This window comes from Aythya marila (assembly GCF_965140915.1).
Source record: "Aythya marila genome assembly, chromosome: 25".
Classification (NCBI taxonomy): Eukaryota; Metazoa; Chordata; class Aves; order Anseriformes; family Anatidae; genus Aythya; species Aythya marila.
The window spans coordinates 2,930,926-2,956,962 of NC_139066.1; the positions used below are offsets into that span (position 1 = coordinate 2,930,926).

Here is a 26,037-nt window from a genome sequence, read left to right on the forward strand (position 1 = left end):
GAAGCTCCTACCCCATGCCACAACAGGAATCCAGCACAGAGCGCCGTGGGGACCTGGCGGGGGGGAACCCAGCATGGGGCTGGGGGTCCCCGAGCATCCCCCGTGTACCCCAGCCACGTTTTGGGGTGAAGTTGGAACCCTGCATGGGGGGGCTCCCACACAGGACACACCACACACCGCTCCCCGCCACCTCCTTGGCACCACTCCTGACACCTTGCCCCCAAACCCCCCATACCCCCGGAGCTCCCCAAACCCTCCAGTGCCCCCTAAACCCCCCAGCTCTCCCCAACCCCTCTCCCCAGAGCTCCCCAACCCCCCCAGAGGCCTCCAGCCTCTCCCAGTGCCCCATAAGCCCCCCTCCCCAGAAGCGCAGCCGAAGCCCTGGCGCTGTGCAGCGGGCTGGGGCTCCCTTCTCGGGGGAGGGGGTCCCTTCATGGAGGAGTCCCCTTCCCGGGGGGGGTCCCTTCCCTTTCCCAGCCCCAACCCCGGCCCCCCGATCCCCCCCCGGCTCTCCAGGGCCCGTCCCACCGGCGAGGGCAGCTCGGCTCCCGCTGACGCAGTGTCTGAGGCCGGCCCTGGCTCCCCCCCACCCCCCTCCCTCCCTCCCTCCCTCCCTCCCTCCACCTCCGACTTTTTTTTTTTTTTACTATATTTTCTTAACTTTTTTTTTTTTTTTTCCCTCCTCTTTTCGGCGTCCCTCCTCCTCCTCCACCTCCTCCCCCTTCTTCCTCCCGCCCCCCTCCGCTCGTCCCCTCCTCGGCCGAGGGAAGCGGCGAGGCCCCGGCGCGGAGCGGAGCTCGGAGGGGCAGCTCCGGGCATGGGGCGCCCCCGGAGGCCGCGGCCTCTGCGAGCCTCCCTCGGCTGCCTCCTGGGCCTCCAGCTGGTGCTCGGCGCCGCTCACCCAGGTGGGACCGCGCCCCCCCCGCCGGCAGCTTGTGGGGTGGGGGGGCCAGGAGCGATGCAGCCTCACGGGGAGACCCCTAAATCCACCCCCCCCACCCCAAAATCCTCCCCTCTCAGCCCCCGGGGCGCTGCGCGGGGGTCTCCGGCCGTGGGGAGGGCGGGGGCCGCTGGGCTCCGGGAAGGTTTTTTTTCTTTTTTTCTTTTTTTTTGGGCTTTTCCACTCCCTCGCTTTTCTTCGCTTTCCCCTCGGCTCCTTTTACTCCATCTCCCTCCGGTCGCCTTTGGGACCGCCGCGTTTTGTTTTTAGCCCCCGCCGCCGCCTTTGCTTTCGCCGCCTTTTTTTTTTTTTTTTTTTTTCCGAGCCGCCGTCGCTTTTTTGGAGCTTTTTTTTTTTTTTTTTTTTTTTTTTTTTTTTTTTTCCCCTTCAGTTCCCTGCTCCGTGCGGCCACGCAGCGCCTGGAGAGCCCGGGGGAAAAGTTTCCGAGGCTCCGGGGGGGGGGGTCGGGGAGGCTCCGGGACCAGGGGGTGGCAGCGGCCCCCAGCCCCGCTCCGGGCTTTTGTCTCCCCGGGGAGGGGCTGAAGGGTTTTTTTTGGGGGGTTCCTCCTCCTCCCACCGCGTCCCACCCCAAAACTCTTCATCCCACGTCCAAGTGGGTATTTGCAGACTTCCGTTTTTGCAGGACTTTCACAATAAATCGTGGCTTTTGGGGCTTTTTTTTTTAGCACCCTCCGAAGACACCATGTGCCAGACGCCGGGGGCTCCTGGGGCCGCTCCCATCCCCGGCGAAGCCATTTCAGCCCCTTCATCCCGGGACAGCCCGGTGCAGACGCCGGGCACCCGTTGGGTTGCTCCCTTCGCTTAATTTGTCTGTATCGAGAAAACTTTTTTTTTTCTCGTTTTTAAAAAATGAAAAAAATTCGAAATTGGCTACTTCTGCCCGAACAACAACAAACATAAACCCTTGGCCTATTTTATTAGAGTACGCTCAGCAAATCCAAAGCAGATTTGGAAATGGCAGGAGGGGAGGCGCTGCTGCCCTCCTCCCCCTGGCCCCCCGCTCTCCCCCGTGGCGTTTGCCAGCAGGGGACAAGGAGCAGGGACAGGGATGGGGGACAGGGAATGGGGACAGGGAGCTGCTACCTCAGCCAGGGGCAGAGCAGGGTTTTTGGTCCCGTTGTGGTGCAGTGTTTGGAGGCAGCTCGGTGCCAGGGGCAGGATTTGGCCCAGGAGCGTAAAAAAGAGGCACAGCTGGGAGAAACGGCCTAAAAACTGGGGAAAGGGACGGGGCGATGGGGAAGAGATCCTTGTAGTGCCGGAGCACTCAGTAGAGGTTCTGCTGCTGCGTGGGGACCATCTCCAAAGAACTTTCCTGAGCCGGATCCCCGTTAACGCTCCTCTTGTCCCCGCAGACGCCTTTTCTCGAGGTCGCGAATCCCTCCTTTTTGCAGTGTCCTGGGGGGGGGCTGCTGGATTTCTGCAGGGCTCAGCCACCCGTCGGGCCCGATCCCGGCCGCTTTGCCACTGGAAGCAGCCAGGTCTGGCGCGTTCCCTTCGCCCGCGTGACGCCGAGGACAGAGGCAGCTCTGTCCCTGCGGTCGGTGGGAGCGCAGCGAGGTGGGAGCGCGGCGGCGAGCGGCGGTCCCGCGCCGGGGCCGGGGAGGAACAAGGAGGCTTTGAGCTCCCCCAGGCCAGGTTTCGTTGCTGGTTGGACTGGGGTGCGAGGCTGCTGCGGGGCTGGGAACGCCATTTATTATTGTTTATTCTGTAGGGGATGGGATTTCAGGGCGTTTGCCGGTCCTCCAGGGAGCCCCGCAGAGCCTGCGGGTGCTGTTTGCCTTTCTGCACCTCTCTGTCCCTCCCTGCTCATTTTCCCTGGGGTCTCTCCATGCTCATTCAATTCCCTCCACCCTATTCCCTGTTTTCCCGCTGTCCTCCCCAGCATCTTTCCCCAGCTGGAACCTGGGATGGGGACAGGGGACGGCACTGACGGAGCTGCCACGTCCCAGGTGCCTGCTGCCTGCAGGCAGACACTGAGGTCTCCAGTGCTGAGCGTGCAGCTGGGAAGGAGCCTTGCTTGGGTTTGGGGATCAGTCCCTGATGTCCCCTTAGCGAGCTGCCTTTGGAAGGATGCTCTCCGCATCCAGGTCCTTGCTGGGGTCCTTGGGGACCTCGCTGGTTGCATCGCTTTTCCCCTGCTGGTGCAGAGCCTCCCCGTTGCACCGGGAAAGGCTGAAAAAAATGTAAATTTTGGGAAAACTTCTCCGCCCAGCCAAACCGCGCAGCTCCCCTGCATGGGGCCGAGTGCCTGTGGCTGAAGGCAGGGGCTGCCACGGCGGCTTCGCGGGGTGGGGAGGGGGCGGAAGGGACCCAGGGAAGAATTTACAGCCTTTAAAATAAACACGGCAGGCTTCGTGCGAAGTTCTCCCCGTTTTCCTCTTTGCAATGGAAATAGCTTATTGCACGGCCAGTGTGGCTCCGAGAAACGATAACCGGGATTATTTGGGAGCAGGAAGGGGGAACGGCGGTGTTGGATTTGGGGTAAAAGCCCCACAGCGTGGTGCTGGGCTGGGGGAAGCCGGGAGCTCGCCTGCAGCCTCAGCAGGCAGCCGGGCCGAGAGGAAGAGGCAGGCAGAAGAAGGGATTGCTTGCGCAAGAATTAAAAGAATGACAAGCAAACGAGATTTATTGCTTAATGCAAAGCTGCCCCCTGCCCCCGAAGCCACCCAGAACCATGCGATGCCCAGGGATGTTTCCCATGTGCTCGACGTGAAGGTGCTGCCCCCATCCTGGGCTGGCTCCCACGGCGAGGGTCGGGATCAGCATTTGGGGTGACCCCAACTTGCCCCACGCCTTCCTATGTGCAGCCGCATTTTTATTTTAACCCATAAACCGCAAGCAGACGTTCTCGAGCCGTTACAACGTAGCCTGGCCTCGCGGCTCCTTGTGCAGTCCTTCCCATTCAAGATTTCTCGGGGAAAAATGAGCCGTGAAATCAAAGCAAATGGCTGCTGATGGCTGGGATCGCTGCCGGGGGGATCCGCTTTTACAAACCCGTAGCAGCAGATCCCAGCTCTGATACCCTGTGTTGGCTGGGGAGGGGCAGCGGGCGCTGCTCAGGTCGGGTTTGGGGCGTGCAGCCAGCGACGATTTCGGGGTGGCGACACGGGCGCACGCGTGGCGGCCGCGCTCTGCTCTGGCGAGCCGCAGGATTCCTGCTGCTGCTCCTCACGTGCAGCCGGGGAGCAGGGTTTTAATTAATTTGAACCGTGCCGAGCCCGCGGAACATCACATTTTTCTCATTCTTCGGATTGCTTGGAGCCCAAAAGGGACCCACACAGATGCTCCTTTTCTTAAAGGACCCATCTTTAATTAATTAAGGGTTAGCAAATGATTAGTGGGTTGACTTGCAGATTCTTGAGCGAACTCTCGAGCCCGGGAGGGGAGGTTTGGGTGCTTGCAGGGGGCACGAGGCACTTTTCGGACCTGATGCTTCTCATGTCCCAGTCCCAGGGAGAGCTGAGTGCTGCGTTGTGCCTTGTGCTGTCACAACAGGAACACAAATGGGATTTTTCCTGTAAATCAGCATGTCTGCAGGATGGAGATGAAAATGGGAACAGGGAGATGGAGAGCTCCTGTGCTCCCTGCGTGAATCCCAACGCAGCGACTTTGTGCTCTGCAAAATGGCCCCATTAACCCCAGCACCCTCTGTGAGCATGGGACAAGCAAATAGAAGAAAAACTTCATTTCAACATCTTGTCCATTTAAAAAAAAAAAAAAAAGTAGATATTTCTTTGGGGCACCTGGAGCCTGATCTGTGCCGTGCAAGCACGCCTGGTTTTGCTAAAATGGAGGTTAATGGGCACTGGTGGCCCAGGTTGGGGTGTTAGCGTGAGGAATGATGCTGGAGAAGCAAGGAAGGAAATAATTGTGCATGACTATCAGTGTTTGTTATTATTGTGTTTAGTAGTGTTGAAAAAAAGTGTTACTTTTCAGGCAATTGCTACACCCCGTTTACGGGGATGTGCATCGGGGCTCTCTTGCCCGGCCCATTGCTGGAGCCTGGAGCCGAACTGGGGGAAATTTGGGGGGAAAATCCAGGTGCTAGGCACGGAGGGCTGATGCTGGGACTTGTCCCCTTCCACGGGTGGGTTAAGTCGCTTGGCCTGCCCACGGGCAGCATCCCCCAGGGAACAGGGTCCGAAGCTTTTGTCTGCATCCCCGGCCAGGTGCGGGGAGAACGGACCTAACGCCTGCATGGCCCTGATCCGACAGCTCCCCGAGGCAGCAGAAAATGAGCAGGGTGGTGGGTGGCCTCCTGGGGTCGCAGCCAAGTCCGGAGCTCGTCCCGGTGGGCTCCCACCCCATAAACCACCGGTGGCTGTTTGCACCGCCGCGGGCTCTGTGCCGCTACGGGTGCGGGTCCTGGTGCTGCACGCCCGCATCGCGAGCTTTGCTGTCATCCCTGTGACAAGGGACCTGGCCTCTGAGGTTTATTAGAATTTAAAAACCACCACCGGCAGCAACAGAACCCCTTTTTTATCCTGGTGCTTGGCTTTGAGCGCTCAGAGCTGCATGCTGCTGCGTCCCAGGGATGCCATGGGCCATGGGTACTGCAGCTGCGTTTGTCAATGCTGCATTCCCAGCCCTTGGAGGGCTCCTTCCTTGGGCTCCCTTTGGCCAAAAATTGCTCTTCATGACCATGTTTTTGCTCTTCTCCATGCTAAAACCTTGGGGATGTCTGCAGGGGATGGCAAACTATGGCAAAAGCTGGGCAAACTACTGGGGTGCAGACATGCTGGGCTTTTCTGGGGCTAACCCAAACCCACACAAATTAAGGTGGAGCTGGGGGCCCTCCTGTGCTACTACTGGAGTGCAGCTTTGGGATCCTGCATCCCTAAATGTCACTGGGGGTGGATTTGGGGACTGGGTCTCTCTCCTTGTGCCTGTGGTTCCCTCCCCTCCTGTGTGTCCGTGGGTCTGGGCACAGAGGTGTCACTGTTGGGTGAAACCTTCCTGTGTCTGATGAGAACAGTTTGGGGTTCTTCTTTTTTTTTTTTTCTTGGTTTTATTCCAGTGTTTTAGCTTCTCTGTTGGTTATCTGCCCCCTGGGCTGGGTACATCCCTGTGGATGTTACTGTGAAGGAGCTGCTGCTTCCCATGGCTTCTCCTCCAGGTTTGCACCCTGGGGTTCGGGGCCACTGCTCAGCTTTGGGCAGCAATAAAGGATGAAAAAGCAGCAGTTTGGAGAAGGGGGCTTGAGGGCTTCCATGCTGCTTCCCACTGGGACAGCAGGGGAACAGCATGTGAGCTGGGCTGGGCTCGCCAAGCCATCCGAAGCCTTCGGCCTCACCTGCATCCCCGGGGGGCTACGAGGGACCTGGCTCCTGGGGCTTGGAGCCGTGACCCAGCCCTGGTTGCTCCCACAGAGCCGATGTTAATCGTCAGCCCTGCTCAGGGCCACCTCCGTGGCCTCTCATCCTGTGCTGCCCACGTCCCCAAATTGCAGGTTGCGCTGCTTTCCTTAATTGCCCTGCGGTGGCAAAGCCGTCGTGGGAAGGGCTGCGCTGAGATCCTTCTGGTTCGGACTTTTTGGTGGCTAAAAGCTTTTAAAGAGGCAGAAAAACAAACAAACAGGAAAATGCCGCGGGCAGGCAGCAGGACAGGGCTGCTCTGAGCTGCCCCGCCAGGAGGATGCAGGATGAAGAGGCACAGGGGCAGCACCCAGCCCTGGCTGAATTTTGGCCGTTCCAGGCAGAGCGTCAAGCTGGTGCCCTGCTCTCCAGTTCCTTCATCTCCAAAACTGGGTGCAAAAACCCACAGAACATCACTGAAAGGAGTCATCTGTAGCTGCTCCGTTGCTGCTGAGGGTGGTGCTGGTGATTTTTGTGCACGGACTTGGAAGAGGTTTTGTCCCTGCAGTGTCCCTGTTGGACGGTGATTTAAGGGCACCGGGTGAAGTTGTGGTTTGCAGAAACCTTCAGTTCTGCTCAAGTTTTCCTGCAGCGTGGACCAGGCTGGGGTTTTACCCCAAGAGCATCGCTCCTCCAGGGCTGACCCCTGCGAGGGCCGGGTTTATCCCGCGGGATAACAGTGTGGGAGAAGGCGTTTGGCCGGACACCCACGCCCCATGCCCCAGGCACTCCGCCGGCAGCACCGCAGAGCGCCGGGCTCCTGCTGCAGTGCTCGGAGCACGCTGTGCTCCCGTGCCTCTGTACAGAACTCCCGTCGTCCTTCATAGAAACGCAGCTCCAGCAGCTCTATTTCCAAATCAGAGATTTCAAAAAATCAAAGATTTCAAATCAAAGATTTCAAATTTTTTTCCAAAACAAAGATTTCTGGCACCAGTGAAGCTCCCCGCTCCTCCTGCGAGCCTGGGCGTGAGCTCGTGCCCCAAACCAATGCCCCAGGAGGCAGCAGCTCGGCCAGAGCTCGCTCCCTGTTTTGCCCAGGTGAAAGCTCTCAGCAGCACACCCCGGGCCCATGGCTCTGAGCAGCTTCTTGCTGCACCTGTAGCATTGCTCTGGTGCCTCCAGGAGCTTGCTGAGGCCATCGCGGTGTCACTGGGACGAGCCTGATGCCAGCAGGTAACATCCTGTCCTTTCTTTAGCCCCAAAGCCTTAGGCTGTAATTTCCAAGCTCCACCTTGTCCATTTTTAGAGCTTTTTGGTGCCTTTCCGGCCCTGGGCTTTCCCTAGAGTCTGGACAGCTTCCTCCAAGCCCACGCAGTGCTGTGGGTGCAGCCTTGACAGGCACGGATCCAGCACCTGACAGCAATGGGGACGGGATCGTGGGGCGCTGAGCACCCCAACACCCCTTCCCGAGGGTTTTTTCCTCCTGCTGTGAATTTTCAGGGCAGCTTTTTGCAAAACCGGGTTAAGCAATAAGCAGAGGAGGGTGTCCCGTTGCTGACCCCTGCTGCTTACGGCTGCTGCGGGGCTCACGGCGCGGAGGATTTGTTCCCAGCACCAGCGTTCGGCTCCCCGCACAGTGCTGCAGCCACAGCCCATAACCCAGCCCCAGCAGAGCTTTTGCTTAGTTGGGAGCTTGCCGGGATTAAAAAATGTCTCCTGAGAAATGAACGGGCTTCTTCTTCTAGTCCTTGGCTTTTGGTATTGTGCGCGCACGGAGCCTGCGCCCCCCTCACCCCCTGAGAGCTGCGCGCGGGCAGGCTCCAGTTTTGTGTGTTTGGGGCCAGCCGTTCTCTGGAGCGAGGTCAAGGTGCACAAAGCTTTGTGCTGAGCCTCCCAAAAAGCCCTCTGATCGTTTTCTCCTCCTTCCTCCATTTCTTCCTCCTCGTGGAGACAAGTCAGCAGAGCTGGCTGAGCCCAGCCACTTGCCAGAGCTGCCTGGAGCAGCGTGGCTCCCCCAGGGCAGGGGGGAAGCTTTGGGTGGATAGGAAACGAAAACCTTCTCAGACCAAAAAATTCATATAGTGGCAAAAAAACAAAGCAAACAAAGCTAAATATAGCCAGGCCCGTGAGTAGGCTCTGACTTCTCGTGATGTTTGTAGTGAAAAAATTGGTTGAATTTAAAAAAAAAAAATAATTAAGGAACAGTTGTGTTCTCAACGTGCTGCTGGTCGCTGGGCCGTGGGGGCAAGAAGCAGGTGGAGGTTTTGGAAGCAAGGCATCAGCTGGAGCAGAGCTGCCTGGGGAGTCATGCCCCAGTGCAGATCCTGGTGGTTTTACTGGTTTATGTTGGTTTTGAGATGGGAAGGAATGAGGTGGCCTCGGAGATGGGTTCCTGCGAAGGATGGTGCAGGAAAATGCCAGGGGGTGGAAGTTCGGGCCATGGCGAGTGGGGATGGTGGTGTGGGGGTGCTGGAGGCCAGCATTCAGCACCCGGGCTGGGGTTTTGGAGGGTCCCAACACAAGGCTTCGTGTTTGCCCTTGGGGCTGTGCCTGTGCAAGCGTTGTCCATCGCGCCCTGCCCGAGCCGGGGGACACCTCCCTCCCAAACCTCGATTGCTCCGCGGTTTTTTAACACATCCCCAGGCACAGGTGAAGATGCTGGCTGTGCTCTCTATTTTCCTGCTCTTGTTTCCTTACCTGGAGCAGATGGCTGGTGCCAGAGCTGGTGGTTTGGCTCCTCTGGTGCTGGCACAGGGCTTGTTTTGAGCACCGTTGCCTTGGGGCGCTGCTGATGGGGTCTCAGTTTTGAACAGCCCTGAGTTCTTTGTGCTGGCTCTGATGCCCGAGAGCTGCTTGCTGGTGCTTTGTGGGGGTGCCAGGAGGCTTCAGCTCGGTGCAAATGCCTGTTGGGGCTCCCAGGGCACCCATCACCCCAGGGCAGGCACTGGGGCTATTCCTAGAGGGCAATGGTGTCCCGCAGCCTGCTGGGTGCTGTGCGCAGGGCTGCACCCCAAAACTTGCCGTGCATAGAAAGGGAACTGAGACGGGGGTGGGGGCGAAGCGCGGTGCCAACCCCTCGGCGGTGCTTTAACCCTTTCCCCACGCTTTTTCCTCTCTCTTTCCCCCCAGACTCCAAAGTCTTCCTCATCTACAACGCGGGCGCTCAGGGCTGCCTGGAGACCAAGGACTCGCTGGTGCGGCTCGCCAAGGGCTGCAACGCCAGCGCCCCAGCCCAGCAGTGGAAATGGGTCTCGCGCAACCGCCTCTTCAACGTGGGGGCCATGCAGTGCCTGGGGGTGTCGTGGCACGGGGCCAACGCCACGGCCGGGCTGCACCCCTTGGCCACCTACGAGTGCGACCGCGAGTCCGTCAACATGCGCTGGAGCTGCCGCAGCCTCGGCGAGCAGCTCTCGCAGCACCTCGGCGCCCGCCCGGGCAATTCCTCGCTGGACAGGGGGGACCAGGCACGCAGCTCGCAGTGGAGGACGTACGGCACCGAGGAGGATCTGTGCTCCGTGCCCTATTCCGGTAATGCCTCGCCGGGTGCCGGGCTCGCACTCTGCACCCTGGGTGCTTCCCAAGTCCCCTGCTCCTCGTCCCCGTTGCCTTGGTGCTCAGACCCAGGAGGTGTTAGCAGTAGGGTTAGCCCCTAAGCAAAAGCAGCCCCAAAATGGAGGGGAGGGGGAGCAGCCCCAAATCCTGATCTTGTCAGGCTCGCTGGGGCTGCAAAACCAGGCGGGAGCAGGGCGATGGGATCAGCCCCGCGGGTGGGATCATGCCCTGCCAGTCCCCGAGCAGCCGCCGTCTCCTTGTCAGCTGCCCCCTGTTTTATCGCTCAGTGTAACGCCACGTGTAGAGCATCCCTTGGGCCAGTCCGAGTCAGCTCTCCTGGCTTCATCCCCCCACCCAGCTCCCTGTGCACCCCCAGCCCCTCACTGGAGGGGCAGCACCCGAAGCGGTGACATCCTCGGCTCAATGTAAGCACCGCTCATCGACAGCCAAAGCATCGGGTGTTATCAGCGTTACTTTCCTCCTAAATCCCCCACACAACCCCATTCTAGCTGCTAGGAAGAAATTCACTATCCCCTCCAAAACCAGGACATCTGTGCATCCCAGGAGCCCCCCTAGAGGGGGAAAAACCCACACCCCTCACCCCGACCTCCCCCCAGCTGCCCCCTGGCCGCAGCCTCAGGAGGGGGCCCCTCTTGTCCCGCAGAGATCTACACCATCCAGGGCAACTCGCACGGGAAGCCCTGCACCATCCCCTTCAAGTACGACAACCAGTGGTTCCACGAGTGCACCAGCACGGGGCGGGAGGACGGCCACCTCTGGTGCGCCACCACCCAGGACTACGGCAAGGACGAGCGATGGGGTTTCTGTCCCATAAAGAGTAAGTGGGGGCAGCGCGTCCCCTCCCTTCTCCCGGTGATGCAGGAGCATCCCCAGGCTCCCCAGCACCTGGGTTTTGTGGGATATGGGGTTTTAGGTGGGTTTTTTTTTGAAGTTTGGGTGGGACGTGCTGGGTGCTCGCCCCTGCCAACTGCTTGTCCCCATAGGTAACGACTGCGAGACGTTTTGGGACAAGGACCACCTCACCAACAGCTGCTACCAGTTCAACTTCCAGTCCACGCTGTCGTGGCGGGAGGCTTGGAACAGCTGCGAGCAGCAAGGAGCCAACCTGCTCAGCATCACCGAGATCCACGAGCAGACCTACATCAACGGTGAGCGCGGTGGCCCCGCGATGGCACCCAGGCGCTGGCTGCCCCCATGTCCTCGCCACCCGGGGCAGAGCTGGTGGCCCCATGGCCATCCGTGGCCCCAGGTTGGGCTCCCTGTCCTGGCCAGGGGGTCTGGGGATGGTTTCGGGCTGGGGTTGAGCTTGGCCTCGCTGGAGCTGGGGGACTGATCCTGCTTCTCTCTCTGCCTTGGTGCCAGGGCTGCTGACGGGGTACAGCTCCACGCTCTGGATCGGGCTCAACGACCTGGACATCAACGGGGGCTGGCAGTGGTCGGACAACTCGCCGCTCAAGTACCTCAACTGGGAGAGCGGTGAGCTGGGGGGCTGCGTGCGGCCGGGGGGCTGCGGTGGGGCAGGACACGCGGCGTGGGGCAGGGAACGGGCAGGTAGCAGGAATTGGCCTGGGCTGCCCAGGGGACCGGGTGTCCTGGGCTGAGCATCCTTGTGCCACGGGGCACTGCAGGCCACTGATGGGCAGCTCGGTGCCGGAGCGTGACGGAGGACATAGGTGGTGTGAATTTCTCTGCATCCATCTCTAGCCCCAAAAGGGTGTTTGGGGGCAGGAGGACTTACTGCAAGGCATGCCCTGGCTCTGTCCAGTGCTGTCACCCAGAGGCACTTGTAAGGACAGAGATACCCCGGGAAGAGGGCTGGGGACAGCTGCACCCGCCCTGTGAACCCCCCATCACCCTGTCCCCCCCTTGGCCCCTTTTCCAGACCAGCCCGACAACCCCAGCGAGGAGAACTGCGGTGTGATCCGCACCGAGTCGTCCGGCGGCTGGCAGAACCGCGACTGCGGCATCGCCCTGCCCTACGTCTGCAAGAAGAAGCCCAACGCCACCGCTGACCCCTTCCTGACGGGTGAGCGGGGAGGCTGAGTGTCCCAGGGAGTAAATCCAGGGCGTCCCAGGGTGGGAACAGGTTTGGAAAATCCCAGAGCAGCCCCACCTCGGTGCTCGGTGCCGTCACAGGTTGGGTGTTAGGGGAGGGCTCAAGCGACACAGGAGCTCTGCGGTGCTTCCCCAGATCTCTGGGCTCTGCTCTTGCATCGAATCTGTGCAAACAGAAGGGATTTGGGATGGTTTCCAGAGCTCTAAAGCTACCGTTGCTTGCACCTTGCTTGGTTTTGGCCGTGGCTTTCCCACACCTTGGCCTCTTGTCCGGAGCACAAGGCGCTCTCTGAGCGCTCGAGCAGCCCCGTGGGACCGCGGTGCCCCGCAGAGGAGAGGGTTGGGGAGCGGGACGGGAGCCCTCAGCTGCTCTTCTCCTGCCAGACTCGTGGTCGGAGGTGAAGGTGGACTGCGAGCCCAGCTGGCAATCCTTCCAGTCCAACTGCTACCGCCTGGTGGGAGAGAAGAAGAGCTGGCAGGACGCGAAGAAGACCTGCCTGCGGAGCGGGGGGGACCTGGTCAGCATCCACACCCTCTCCGAGCTGGAGTTTGTCACCAAGCAGATCAAACAAGGTACGGGGAGCCCCGGCCCTGCCCAGGGGAACATTGGCATCCTTTAAGGTTTGCATTTTGCAGCACCAGAGCTTGTAGGTTTGCTCTTGGGGTATTTGGGAGAGCCAAATGTGGCCCCAGCTTCCACTCTGGTGCCCTGGGAGACGTTGGGCAGGACAGCACCTGTCCGATCTCTGCAGCCATGCAAAGCCACTTCTCTGTAATGGAAAATTAAAATTAATTAGTGGCAGTGAACGGTGTGGAGACCCCAGGCTGGGAAGTGGTGGGTTGCTCAGCCACATTCTCCATCCAGCAGATGTAAAAGCCATTCACAGGAGCCTGCAGCACCAGGGTGAAAATAACATGGCCCCATCACTAGTCCTCTTTGATTAATGCAGAAATAGGGGGAAAAATAAAAATTGCTGACAAATTTAGTTCTGTTTGTTCCTTTGTGGGGAGAGACATCCTTGCTCCTCCTGATGGCGTGGGGCTGAGCCCTGCAGCCCCTGCTGGGTAGGGGTTTCGGGAGGTGTTTTGAAGCCTTTTTGGGAGGGTTTCTGCAAGATTTCAGCCAGGCAGAAGGGATTTTGCCTCCTGTTTTGGCAGACGTGGAGGAGCTCTGGATCGGCCTCAACGACCTCAAGCTGCAGATGAACTTTGAGTGGTCGGACGGGACGCCCGTGAGGTTCACCTACTGGCACCCCTTCGAGCCCAACAATTTCCGTGACAGCCTGGAGGACTGCGTGACCATCTGGGGACCGGTGAGGGCATGGGGCTGGGGACGGATCCTGCACCTCCACAGCATCCCCATAGGGACAGGGATGGGGCACCCAGGGGAGCCTGGGTTGAACCTGGCTCGGGAAGGGTCCAGCACAGCCCTGGGGGCTGCTGCAGGGAAGGAAAAATGTATGGAGCATGGATTGAGCTGGGAAATTCCCCAGGCTGTCAGCTGGGCTCAATCCTGCTCTTCTTCACCCTTTCCAGGAAGGGAGGTGGAACGACAGCCCCTGCAACCAGACCCTGCCCTCTATCTGCAAAAAGCCCGGCCGGGTGAGCCAGGAGAAAGAGGAGGATGACCACGGGTGCCGAAAGGTGAGGGGGGCGCAGGGCTGTGCTTTCTTGGCCAATTCCTTGCAATTCCCAAACTGCAGCCCCAAAGCAGCCTTGGCATCCCCAGAGCTGTGGGTCTGTGCCCAGGGGGTGCCGAGCCCCTGCTTCCGGGGTTGTATGAGGCCATGGGAAGAAATTGGGGCAAAAAAATGCCTCCGCCATCCAAGATCCTCCCCCTTGGTCTGGCACGAGTTTCCAGCAAGGAAGTTTTATTTTTATTTTTTTCCTGCTTGCTCGCCTTGCCTCTCGGTGTGCCAAAAGGCTGCAGCAAAGCGGCTCCATGCAGGAGCAGGACGGGATGGGATGGAGGAACCTGGTGCATTGGTGCTGGTCGCCTTCACCCCATGGCCCTGGGCTCCTGGCAGCTCTCTGGGCTGGCATCGGGCTGCACCCAACGGCTCGAGGATAAAGGGAGCATCTTGGCTTTGAGATGCACAAAGCTCAGGGCTCCTGCAGGGGACCGTGGTGCTGCCATCATCAGGATGGGGCTGACTCTTCCTGGCCCTTATAACACCGTTCTCGCTGCAAAACTGGTGCTCTCGGTCTTGTTTTCCCCATGTCCACGGGGATGTTGGCATTTGGGACACACCGACGGCTGTGCCACCCCAGCGTCTCAGCCAGCTGCCTCAGTTTCCCCAGCTTGGCGGGGACGAGGCCTTGCAGCTCCTGAGCCTGCTGGAAGGGGTTTTTGTGCCTCAGCTTTCGCGCAGGGAGCCTGGCAGCGCTGCCACCCTTGAACTTCTCCCAGTGCTTCAGAGGCAGCGCTCGCTCACACCCAGCCCGGCAAACTGACCTCGAGGGGCTGCTGGGCTGTGCAGGTGGCTTCGCCCAGACCTTTCCTTCATCCCAGCAAAGACAAACCCCAGCAGATGGCTGGTATCTGCGAGGGCCCGGGGACAGGGTGGCAGCCAGGCAGGTTGGCACACCGGGCCAGGTCTGGTGGCACCGGAGCAGGAGGACCCCCAGTGTCAGCAGGAGCTGGGGACGAGGTGCTGGTGGCCACATGCCACCATGCTCAGCCCTGCCAGCTCCTGACCACATGCAGTTAGAGCACGAACCCTTTATTTTTGGAACGGCCTTACAGAGGGGCCATGCTTGGCTTTGCCAACTTTGGAGACAGGAACTCGGGACAAAAATGGGATTTGGAGTCATTTTCCTCCCAAAGGCACCCTCCCGCATCCCTCCCTCTGCTTCCTCCCCGCTGTGCCGATGGCACGTGTCCCCCAGTGTCACTGGGGACACGGATAAAACCCCGGTGATGCTTCCTACTGTATCAGAAAGGTTTCTGAGTTGAGGCCACCTACCTGCCCGGCCAAGCCCCTTCACCCTTCCCACCCTTTGCTTTCCCACCCCGTGCACATCCCCTGTCCCAGCGCAGCTGAGCCCCCGCGTCCCTCCCCGTGCTGCCGCCCCGCTCACTGCTCTGGCAGAAAACAGGCACTATTGTGTCTCCAGCCCCGGAGAGGCTCCAACATCAACAAGGCGAGCGATTAAAGCAGGCTGCGGTGGGACTCGCTCTCCGCTTGGCCCCGCCGCATAAGCAGAGGATTGTGCTCCCCTCCCCGCACCCCGGCGGGGCCGAACGCTGGCGGGGAGAGCGATTTCTGCTGCTTTGAAGCTGCCCCGGGTGTTTGTTTTCCTCGCAGCCCTCTCCTTTGCGAGAGCTCTGGAGCAGAGCCGGGGCACGCCGGGTCGGCCGGGGGCAGGAGACCTCCCAGGAAAAGGCGGAGGTGGCAGCAGGGGACGTGGGACCTTGCTCCCATCCCACATCTCCCACAGCGGGGAGCTCGGCCCCTGCCTTTGGGGTGGTTTCGTGGAGGAGGTGCAGGGACTGGCACGGAGCTGACCGGGTGACTGATGTCTGCTGCCTCCTGTCCCCAGGGCTGGAAGTGGCACAGCCCCTCCTGCTTCTGGCTGGGCGAGGACCGCGTCACCTACAGCGACGCCCGCAAGCTGTGCTCCGACTACGGCTCCACGCTGGTCACCATCACCAACAGGTCAGCCCCAGGAGCCAGCAGCCCAAGGACGGGGTTTGCTCCAGGGCAGGGTTTTTTTGTGTGGGATGGGAGGGGGCGAGGGGGCTCAGCCAGCAGCTTGTGCCCCCCAGGTTCGAGCAGGCGTACGTCAGCAGCCTCATCTACGGCTGGGACGGGGAGTATTTCTGGACGGCGCTGCAGGACATCAACGAGACGGGCGCTTTCCGCTGGCTGAGCGGCGACGAGGTCATGTACACCCACTGGAACCGCGACCAGCCCGGTAAGGGGACGGCGGCGGCGGGTGGGATGGGGACGTCCCCTTCCCTGCTGGCTCTGCCCCCGGGGAAGGGACCGGCAGTGACCCTGAGGCTGGCTCCAGGTTACAATAAGGGCGGCTGCGTGGCCCTGGCCACCGGCAGCTCCATGGGGCTGTGGGAGGTGAAGAACTGCAGCACCTTCAAGGCCAAGTACATCTGCCGGCAGAACCTGGGCACGCCGGTGAACCCCGAGCTGCCCAGCCCCTACCCCACGCCCAGCCTCACCGGCGCCTGCCCCCTCGGATGGAGCGCAGACCCCAAGCTGCGGCACTGCTACAAGGTGAGGGGTGCTGGGGGTTGCGGCGAGCCCTGGCTGTGCCCTCCCATCCTAGGAGCGTGCATTGGGGCTTGGGTGCGTGCAAAAGGCAGCCCGGACCCCGCTGTGGGCTGGTTAGGGGCTGGGGGGGGTCTCTGAGTGGGGTCCTGGGGCTGAGCCCCTCTGCTCCTCCCTCGCCAGGTGTTTAATTTTGACAAGCTGCAAGAGAAGAAGACGTGGATCGCGGCGCAGGAGTTCTGCCGGGAGCTGGGGGCTCAGCTGCTCAGCCTGGGCAGCTACGAGGAGGAGCACTTCATCGCCAACACCCTCAACAAGATTTTTGGGTGAGGGGCCAGCGCATCCCGCTGCGTGGATGTGCTCGGTGTGAACCCACGGGGATGGGGACCCAGCGGTGGGGTTGGCCTGTGCCCATGGCTCTGTGCCACCGTGTGTGCAGAAAATGCATCGTTTGGGGCCATCGTACCTTCTGTGTGATAGAAGTGCTTGAAATTTGGGGAGGGATTTGGATTTAAAACTGTTCCAGCCCTGAGCCTGCATGCACCAGGGAGTCTGTTACCTGGGGTCTTTCCTTTAGGCATCACGGGGACAGCAGGTTTAAAAAAATAAGCGTAAAAAGGGCCAAAATATAAATATATACCAATGTACACATATAAAAACCTCTGTTTTGGAGGCTGGGCATGTTCTCACCACTTCCCCCCGGCTCCCATAGCGAGTCGGAGCCAGAGATCCACGAGCAGCACTGGTTCTGGATTGGCCTCAACCGGCGGGACCCCGCGGGGGACCGGAGCTGGCGCTGGAGCGACGGGCTGGGGGTGAGTCGGCACAGGGCACCCCCTGCCTGGGTGCTGAGCCTGGTTCAAAGCTGAACCTCAGCAGCAGCACCACAGGCAGCAATTATTGCTGCCACGGGGGGGATTTTGGCAATGTACTGCCCCAGTTGGCAGTTGGGGTGCAGGGGACAAATCCAGCGCTGGTGGAAACCCAGCCTGGGAGCCCCAACCCCGCCTGTCTCTCTCGGCCCCCCAGTTCTTCTACCACAACTTTGACCGCAGCAACTACGACGACGACGACATCCGGAACTGCGCAGTGCTGGACCTGGCGTCCCTGCAGTGGATGCCGATGCAGTGCGAAGCCCAGCTGGACTGGATCTGCAAACTGCCCAAAGGTAGCGCCGGGCAGGGGCTGGGATTGCAGATACCTGGGGGCCAGGGAGCAGGGACGGCGCTGGAGCATCTTTTTGGAGCAGGAAGCTGTGCAAGAGGAGGGGAGGGTTGGTGGAGCTTGTGGGGGTGCGTCTCCTCTGCAAGCTGTGCTTTTGTGGCAGGATGAGCCTTAATTTGGTGGTTGGGGGGTGAAGGGAGCTGCTGCCAGGCCTGGAGGGATTTGGGGCATCTCTGCCCCATGCAGGTGGTGTCAGTGTGGAGCATCCCAGCCCCACATCCTGCTCACAGCCTCTCCTTTCCTTCCCCAGGTGCTGATGTGAAGGAGCCGGAGATCACAACCCAAGGTGCGTTAGCAGCTGTCTGTGGCCATGTGTCCGTCTGGGACACGCTGTCCTCCCCGGGCATCTCCCATCCTGTAGCAAGCACAAAGCGAGCTGCGGTCTCACAGGGCACCGGGAAGGGGCAGCGTTATCCAGAGGAGGAGGGACCCTGTGTAGGACCGTAGAAGGGGTGGGAGGTGGGATAGGAGCCAAGGTGTCCCCACAGCCGTGGCACTGCATGGTGTCCCCGTGCCAGGCAGAGCATGGAGGCCCCAAACCTGCCCTCACCTCCTTGTTGGATGCTCCATGGGGCCGGTCCCCCCGACTCAAGCTGAACAGCAAGGAGGAATTGCTGCCTGCAAATGCACGGCAGGATCAGGCCCCCAGTTGGAAGCTGGCCCCCTGCGCTTGCAGGGAGGAGCCCAGAGGCCAAACCCATGCAGGGCAAAGGGACAAAGGGACGGGGACGCGGTGGCAGCATGGGGGGGACGCTGCAGCATGGTGCCGGGTCCCCTCCTGCAGGCAGCAAAGAGTGGGTGAAGTACCAGGAGGCTGAGTACAAGTTCTTCGAGCACCACTCGACGTGGGTGCAGGCGCAGCGCATCTGCAGCTGGTTCCAGGCAGAGCTGGTGTCAGTGCACGGCGAGGCCGAGCTGCGCTTCCTGGGCCAGAACCTGAAGAAGGTAAGAGGTGGCGGTGACCTCCCTGGGTGCAGGCATGCTCGGCTGGGTGCCCCCTGCAGCTCTGTGCCCCCTGCAGCCCCTCCTGGCACGGCTTCTTCCGTCCTTTGCCTGAAGGACGTTATCTGGGGACAGCCTGGCTCCAAGCTGGTGGCCGGGTTTGGTGCTCAGTGGCTCCGTCGTGAAGCTCGTCACCAGCAAGGTGCCACCACGGGGCACTCCCAGAGCACTGCGAGCTGCAGGGGGGCTGCGCAGCCCCCACTGTCCTGCCCCATGCCCCAAGTGGCCGTGGCTGTCCCCAGGGAGATGCATACAGGGCCCTCCAGGCACTGACGTCTCTGCTCTGGTCCTGCAGTTCTCCAGGGGCCAGGAGCAGCACTGGTGGATCGGGCTGCACACCTACGAGAACGACGGGAGGTTCAAGTAAGTCAGGGTCAGGCTGAGCCCTCCGTGTCCCTGTGTGTCCCAATGCCACCAGCCCCAGCCTGGAGAGCACTGCAGCTCAGCGCTTGCTGCTCAGGTTGGGCCCATCCCGGGCTGGTGCTTTGGGATGGAGGCTGCTGGTTCCTCACCCAGGAGAGGGCAGTGGTGGTGCACGCTCCCAGTTCAGGCATGGGACTGGTCCCATTGCAGCCAGCTCGTAGCATTCACCAAGTCACTGCCCAGCCTCGTGCTTCCCCAGGTGGTCCGATGGGTCCCTCCTCAACTTCGTCTCCTGGGCACCCGGCAAGCCCCGTCCCATCAACAAGGACAAGAAGTGCGTCTACATGACGGCCAGCAGAGGTGAGGGGCTGGGTCCAGCGGCACCGGAGGGGCAGGGGGCTGCAGGCAGGGCTGAGGTACCCTGTCCTGGTGTGACGGGGGTGTCATTGGCCTGCCTGTCCCTGCAGAGGACTGGGGGGACCAGAAGTGCCTGACGGCGCTGCCCTACATCTGCAAGCGGAGTAATGCCACCGCCGTGAAGCCCTCCCCACCACCGATGCCCGCTCCCACAAGCGGGGGCTGTCCCCAAGGCTGGTTCCCCTTCCTCAGCAAGGTATGGTGGGGACAGACCCCGGGGAGAGGATCATTGGGGAAGGATGGGGCTGGGGAGGGTGTGGGAGGAGGTTGGGGGTTCTGGGACCGGGAGCGAGGCCTGTGGGGTGGGAGCACCCCCAGACCATCCCATGCCCTGCTGCCCGTGCAGTGTTTCAGCTTCAACGGCCGCGACAAAGCCGAGATCGTGAAGTGGCCGGAGGCGAAGCAGGCGTGCGAGAACCAGGGCGCCGTGCTGGCCACCATCTCCAACCCCCTGGAGCAGGGTAGGTCCCCCCGATCCACCACCACTGCCACCAGCCCCACAGCTGCTCGGGGTGGCCCTCAGCACCTCGCCATCCCTCACAGCTTTCATCACGTCCATGCTGCCGAACATCTCCTTCGACCTCTGGATCGGCCTCCACGACGCCAAGAAGGAGTTCCAGTGGGTGGAGGGCGAGCCGCTGCGGCATGTGAGCTGGGCGCCTGGTGAGCCCTCAGGGTGCAGCGCCTCCAGCCCCAGTGACAAGCCGGTGAGCCCCCCCTGCTGCCCCACACTCTGCCCCATAGCATTACCCTGCCCCATAGCATCGCCTTGCCCTGGGAAGGAGAGTGGTCAAGGCACCTGCCACCCTGAGAAGGCCTCAGCATGGTGTCCCACTGATGGTGGGCTGGAGGTTGTGGGGCTGAAGGTTGTAGGGTGTTGGGGGGGCTCTCTGAGGGCAGTGCAGGATCTGGTCCTGCAGCGTGGGGGTCCCTGGGCTCAGGGCGGGGGGTGTGGGATGGGACATGCGCTGGGGGCAGTGCTGATTTTGGGGCTTGGCTGTGCAGACCAACTGCGTGGTGGTGTGGCACGGCTCCCCCCCACACTTCACGGGGCGCTGGGACGACCGGAGCTGCGTGGAGGAGAAGCACGGCTACATCTGCCAGCGGAGCATAGGTAGGGGGGGGTGCGGGGGTGATGGGGCCCTCCCGAGCGGAGCTGGGGGCTGCCAGCCTTACCCCAGCACCCCACAGCAGGGGGGTGCCACAGCCAGGGAGACTGGGGCGATGGGGTCAGCTTGGAGGGAGCATGGGGCAGTGGGGAGGGGGCAGGAGGATGGGTTCGGCTTGGGGGGAGCACTTGGCCCCAGCGGTTTGTGGGGCACCCCCAAACCTGCGTGCATCAGCCTGGCTTCGTGAGTCCCCAGCCAGCTGCACGTGTCCCATGCATGCACAGCGCTGCCTCGTGGACACCCCAGCGAGGAGGCGACCCCCCCGATATGCAGGAGCAGCCTCTGACCGTGTCTCTTTACTCCCCCAGACCCGTTCCTGAGCCCCGCGCGGACGCCGTACCCCCCCTCGCCCACCGGCACCCTCTTTTACCACAACAGCACTTACCGCATCCTGCAGAAACCCCTCAGGTGGCACGAGGCCCTGCTGCTCTGCGAGACCCTCAACGCCACCCTGGCCACCATCCCCGACCCCTACAGCCAGGCCTTCCTCACCCAGGCCGTCAGCAGCCTGCGGGCCCCGCTCTGGATTGGGCTGGCCAACAACGAGGTGAGGGGACGGGGACAGCCCCCCCGGCTTGGGGGCCATTTGGGAGGGGGTCTCAGCAGCCCCCCAGCCTCTCCCCTTGGCTCTGCAGGGAGGCCGGAGCTACTCGTGGCTGACGGAGGAGAACCTCTTCTACGCCAACTGGCAGGACGGGGAGCCCCAGCAGGTCGCCGGCTGCTCCTACATGGATGCGGACGGGAGCTGGCGCACGGCCGGCTGTGACACCAAGCTGCAGGGCGGCATCTGCCAGCTCCGCTCAGGTACGAGGGGGGCGGCCGGGGGGGGCTCTGCAGGCCCCACAGCGGGAGCTGAGTGGTGTTGGAGGTGGCATCCCACCAGGAGCTCCGGTCCCGTCGCTGTGGGGCTGGGTGGCCCAGGGTGCTCCGACGTGCTGTGGGACCCCGAGCACCCTGTGCCCCCCACCCCAATGCATTGTGTGTGTGTGTGTGTGTGTGTGTGTGTGTGTCCCCAGGTGCCACCCGCACGCACAAGTGGAGCTACAGCGGCAGCTGCCCCAAGTCGCTGGAGGATTCATCCTGGATCCCCTTCCGGGACCACTGCTACACCTTCCACATGGAGATCACCCTGGGGCAGAAGGACGCCATGCGGAGGTGCCAGAAAGGTACGGGGAGGCTGCAGGAGAAGAGAGGTCCCAGGTTGCCCCTGGGTGCAGCACAACACCCTAAAATAGAGGCCCCGGCCCTGTACCAGGCCACCTCTGGTCAGTCCTCGTCTCTCCCCAGCGCTGCTTTGCGTTGGGGCTCCCCGTGCACCACAAGGTTCATGGTCAGCAGTGGTTCCTCGGCTTTGTCCTCGCTGTTGCTGCCACTCCCATGCTCCATCCTCCTGGCCCTGGGCTTCCCCCTCACCCCCCTTTCTTCCACAGTCGGAGGCACGGTGTTGTCCATCCAGGACGAGACGGAGAACGTCTTCGTGTGGGAGCATCTCCAGGCCTATGAGGGCCCATCCAAGGGCGCCTGGCTGGGCATGACCTTCAACCCCAAAGGTACAAAGGAAGGAGGGAGGCTTTAGACCCTCCCTGGGCAACCCCATGGGTTCCCACCAGGTCTGCATGGAGCAGAGGAAGCCCTCGGTGGTGGCACCATCTTGGGGGTGGTTGTGCTATGGTGTGACCAAGAGCATCTCAGGCTGTGCGGGATGTGCCACATGTGTCCTCCCCTGGCTTTGTGGGCCCTCCCCATCGCCCCCTCACGCCTCCCCCTGCTTTCAGAACCGGGGCACAGACAGGGCATCCCCTTCGGCCTCCCCAGACCCAGTTCTTCCACTTCTCAGGTGGCACCTTGGTCTGGCACGACAACACCGCCGTGAACTACTCCAACTGGGGCCAGCACGACACGGGGCCCAGCATGCTGAGCCAGAACAGCTGCTACTGGATCCAGAGCAGCAACGGCGTCTGGCGCCTGGGTTCCTGCACCAACGTCACCATGGGGGTCATCTGCAAGATCCCCCGAGGTAGGGACCCCCCTGCAGAGCCTGGGCTGGTGTGGGGTGAACCAGGAGTCTGGGCACGGTGCTGCAGGGCAGGGCTATGTCCTGCTGGCAGGGTTGGCCACGTTTTGGGGAATTCCAGTGCAGCGTGGTGGTGGTGGGGGGTCTGCAGGTCCCAGTGGGATGGTGGGAAGAGGGGAGAGTGTTGTCATGTACTCACCTCTCTGTGTTGCCATTGCAGTGGAGGAGAGCAGCTTTTCCAGGGCAGGTGAGTGGCACCATCAGCAGCATCACTTCGCACTGAGCCCAGCAGTGGGAGCATGACCTGGTCCTGTGGGCCCGTGCTGCAGCCGAAATTGCATGAATAACAAGAGGAATGGTGTTTGTGGGTGGGAAATCCCATCCCTGGGCAGCTTTCAGTCCTCCTCTGTGGAGAAATGTCTGGCCAGCCCTTTGTGGGGCTCCCTTGCCCCTTCTGGAGGGGTTTATCCAGAAGGTGCCACATCTTCTGGTGGGATCCTAAAGATCCAGCCCAGACAGCAGTGGATCCTAAAGATCCAGCCCAGGAGTTCACATTCCTGATGTGAATGTACATCAGGAACAACCCAGAGAGGCTGTCCTGCACCAGGAGCTCTGCCGTGGGCCTGACATCCCCAAAATGCTGCGGTTCTGTCCCTCCCTGACCCATCCTACCAACCCACCCATCCGGAGAGCCACCACCTGAAGCTCCTCATGCGCCAGGCTGGGGCTCGGGCAGGACATCAGGAAGTGGCAGCCTGCATTTCACCGGCCTTTCCCCCTCCCTGCAGCTCTGCCGGAGAACACAACGGCCATCGCGGTGGTGGTGCTGTCGACACTGGTGCTGTGCGCCCTGGTGGGCATCGCCATCTACCTGTACAAGCGTCGGAGGAGCTCGGAGCGAGGCGCCTTCGAGAGCGCCCGCTACAGCCGCACCACCTCCAACCCCAGCGAAGCCGCCGAGAAGAACATCCTGGTGTCGGACATGGAGATGAACGAGCAGCAAGACTAACGGCAGGAGGGACGCTGGGGACAGGGGGACAGGGAGGGGGGGATGGAGAGCATCACACAGACGATCCCCAGGGCGAGCACGGCAGGGGCAGCAGCGGGGCAGGGAGAGGGGCTGGGGTCGGGGTGTCCCAAGGGTCACTGCCACCAACTCCAGGCTCGTCCCCGGCTGCTGGGCGTTTGTCTGCAGCAGCCGCGGAGGCAGTTTCAGGGCTAAAAAGTTGAGGGGAAAATTGCCCCCTGCTTCAAGAGCTTTCCCTGAACAGGCTCCGAGACACCTTCCCCTTGGGAGAAGGCAAGTGCGGGCGTTCAGGGCCCTGCAGTGGGCTCTTTCCCCCCAGAAAATGAGCTGGTGTCTGAAGACATCCTCCTGGGCAAGAGGTCTCCAAAGCCAATCTACCTCCCCTTCCCGTGCGCGAGGAGGGCCAGCCCCACGGCCCGGTCGGTCCTCTCCTCCTCCTTGTCCTCATCTCCCACTTCCAGCAGCAGAGACGTCGCGGTGACCCCTGCAAGGACACCCCCGCCCCAACCCCGACAGCTCAGCGATGCGACCCCTTCTCCTCCCCGCTGCATCTCTCGGGCTGCGGCCGGCCGCGGCGAGGCAGCTGCTGCTGCTTCCTGCGGGCCGGTGGCACAATCCTGCCCCGCTCGCTGCTCCATTGGTCCCCATCCCAGTTAGCACAGAGCAAACCTCCCCGGCGGGAGCATCCTCGGCACCCCAGGTTTTGAGCAGATCAGAGAACTGGAAGCCCCAAGCATCCTCCTGTTGGTTAGGCGCAGCGCTGGTTGGCGGCCCCGCTCCCCGAGCCGCTCGGCACTCGGATCCCCCGAGAGATTTGGCCAGTTTCTGCCCGACTGCAAAGTGCGTGGAGGAAGGAGCAAAAAAATAAAGAAAAGGCTCGGGGCCGGGCGCTGAGAGCCGGAGCCGCCCTGCGTCCCCCGCGCCCACCCGCTCACCGCCCTTCCTTGCAGGGCAGGGACAGCGCAGGGCTGGTTTTGCTTGTTCGGGCCAGGAGGATGAGCGTGAGGGATGTAGGGTGGGCACCAATTTGGAATTTTTTTGGTGGTAATTTTGGAGGTTTCGTTGTTTTTTTTTTGGTTTTTGTTTTGTTTTGTTTTTTAAGGAAACGATAGCTTTTTTTGCTATACTGTATTGAGTGCGTGCTGAATATATACGTTCTTTCACACAGCTGGCTGGGGTGTGTGTGGTTGCCTGTTTTACGTGTCAGGTGTAGGTGAGGAGGAGGAAGGCGCTGCATGGCTGAGCCCCCTGCTCGCTGTCGAGCTGTGCAATAAGGAGCGCGCGTGTCCCGGGGCTGAGCCGTCCTGCTCCTGCAGCACCCCCTGCGCTGGGGTCGGGACAGAGGATGCCCAGAGACAGTGAGAGATGCTCAGGCCCTGTGGGGGGGGGTCCCTGCTGGGAACGGGACCCGAAAAAGCCCCCATAACCTCTGAAGCAAGGCGGCAGAACCCCCATAAAAAGACATTTTCACGTAGCCCTCTGCCTCGAAGGCTCACATTTTTTTTTTTGTTGTGAAGACGACGGGAACTAGCTAAGTTGTGTTACTCTCATTTTTGACACCTGTGTGGATTTTAAAATCTGTTGATTTCACTTAAGCTGGACATTAAGTGTTTAAGGAACTGTTGGGGGGTGGGACAGGGGAACAAGGGATCCTTTCATTTTGTTTACTTTTTGGCAACATCCAAAAGCCGCCACGACGTTTCAGGGCGAGAGCAAGCCTGGAGCTGCCCCGGGTCCAGTTCTCAGTCTTGGCTTTGTCCACATTCATTTCCTGAGGTCCTTTCTGGCTTGGAGCTGTTGGTTTTCTTTCCTGATGTGGGTGCTGGATCCTGGAGAGCTGAGCATGAGTCTGTCCCCATCCCCGTCCCCAGCAGGAGTTCAGCTCCTCCAGCACCTGGGCTTGTGGGGGATGCTGCGCTGCGTGTCCTCTGCGACTCCTCCCGCTGGTGGAAAGTCCCAAAGGAAAAGCTGAGGTCAGGTTTGGTGGGATGGAGTGGGGAAGAGCGGTGCTGAGGGCAAGAGGTGCAGCTGGGCAGGACTGGGCTCATTTAGGGAATTGCACAAAGCCCTGGGCTCAGCAGGGGCAGCGCGGCGCAGGGTTCTCTGTGCTCTGTGACTTTCACCCAGCCCTATCCAGGAACACTTTTTAAAAAGATTTTTCTTCTTATTTTTTTTTTATTAATTCCGTTCTTTATCCTCCTTCTTCTCTACCTTCAAGCAAAGAAGTCTGTACAATATAGGGGAAATTTTGTACAAGAATAATTTGTCAGCTCTCGGCAGTGATCAGGATTACAGGAAAACTGCATATACGGTTAAGTGGTATCGCCTATCACCATTAGAATAATGTGAAGAATTGCTTAAAAGGACCCTGTCAATTATATATATATATATATAATATATATATATAGTTTTGCATTTTTTTACTCTCTGTGGTTTGTAAGATCCTTTTAGAAGCTTGGAAATAAAATTTCCTTCCCCACCTATTTTCTTCCTTTTTTTTTTTTTTTTTTTTTTTTTCTCCTTCCATTTGGGGAAAACCAAAATTTGTCTTTCCGTGCGTTCCAAAGAAGCAAAGCTGAGGGTGAAACGGCACCTACCAGCCCCGGGCCAGGGGAGCAGGTAGGTGGGCGAGGGAGCATCATCATGCTGCACGTCCCTGGGCATGGTGGCTGGCCTTTGCTGGCTGTTTTTTGGGAAGAGTCAGCTGGA

At 60.8% G+C, this 26,037-nt stretch overlaps 1 protein-coding gene across 1 annotated transcript; it reads left to right on the forward strand.

The window, feature by feature from the left end:
- Positions 1-773: 773 nt before the first annotated feature.
- MRC2 (mannose receptor C-type 2) lies at positions 774-23,341 on the forward strand. The gene is made up of 30 exons (XM_082779035.1): positions 774-905; positions 9,385-9,783; positions 10,472-10,645; positions 10,812-10,976; positions 11,191-11,304; positions 11,711-11,854; positions 12,268-12,456; positions 13,042-13,196; positions 13,420-13,527; positions 15,427-15,542; positions 15,653-15,801; positions 15,901-16,118; positions 16,296-16,438; positions 16,825-16,927; positions 17,142-17,280; positions 17,587-17,622; positions 18,121-18,281; positions 18,634-18,701; positions 18,961-19,061; positions 19,169-19,314; positions 19,465-19,579; positions 19,662-19,825; positions 20,124-20,232; positions 20,596-20,834; positions 20,923-21,091; positions 21,304-21,453; positions 21,718-21,837; positions 22,125-22,304; positions 22,522-22,548; positions 23,090-23,341. Exons 1-30 carry the CDS (start codon positions 818-820, stop codon positions 23,308-23,310), a joined length of 4,410 nt encoding a protein of 1,469 aa, XP_082635161.1. The 5' UTR covers positions 774-817; the 3' UTR covers positions 23,311-23,341.
- The last annotated feature ends 2,696 nt before the right edge of the window (positions 23,342-26,037 follow it).

Excerpts from the sequence above, each read along its gene's own strand:
- MRC2 (XM_082779035.1), top strand. The coding sequence starts at position 818 with ATGGGGCGCCCCCGGAGGCCGCGGCCTCTGCGAGCCTCCCTCGGCTGC. Across the intron at positions 17,623-18,120 it reads GCCGGAGATCACAACCCAAG|GCAGCAAAGAGTGGGTGAAG; the intron begins GTGCGTTAGCAG and ends CCCCTCCTGCAG. Across the intron at positions 19,315-19,464 it reads GGTTCCCCTTCCTCAGCAAG|TGTTTCAGCTTCAACGGCCG; the intron begins GTATGGTGGGGA and ends CTGCCCGTGCAG.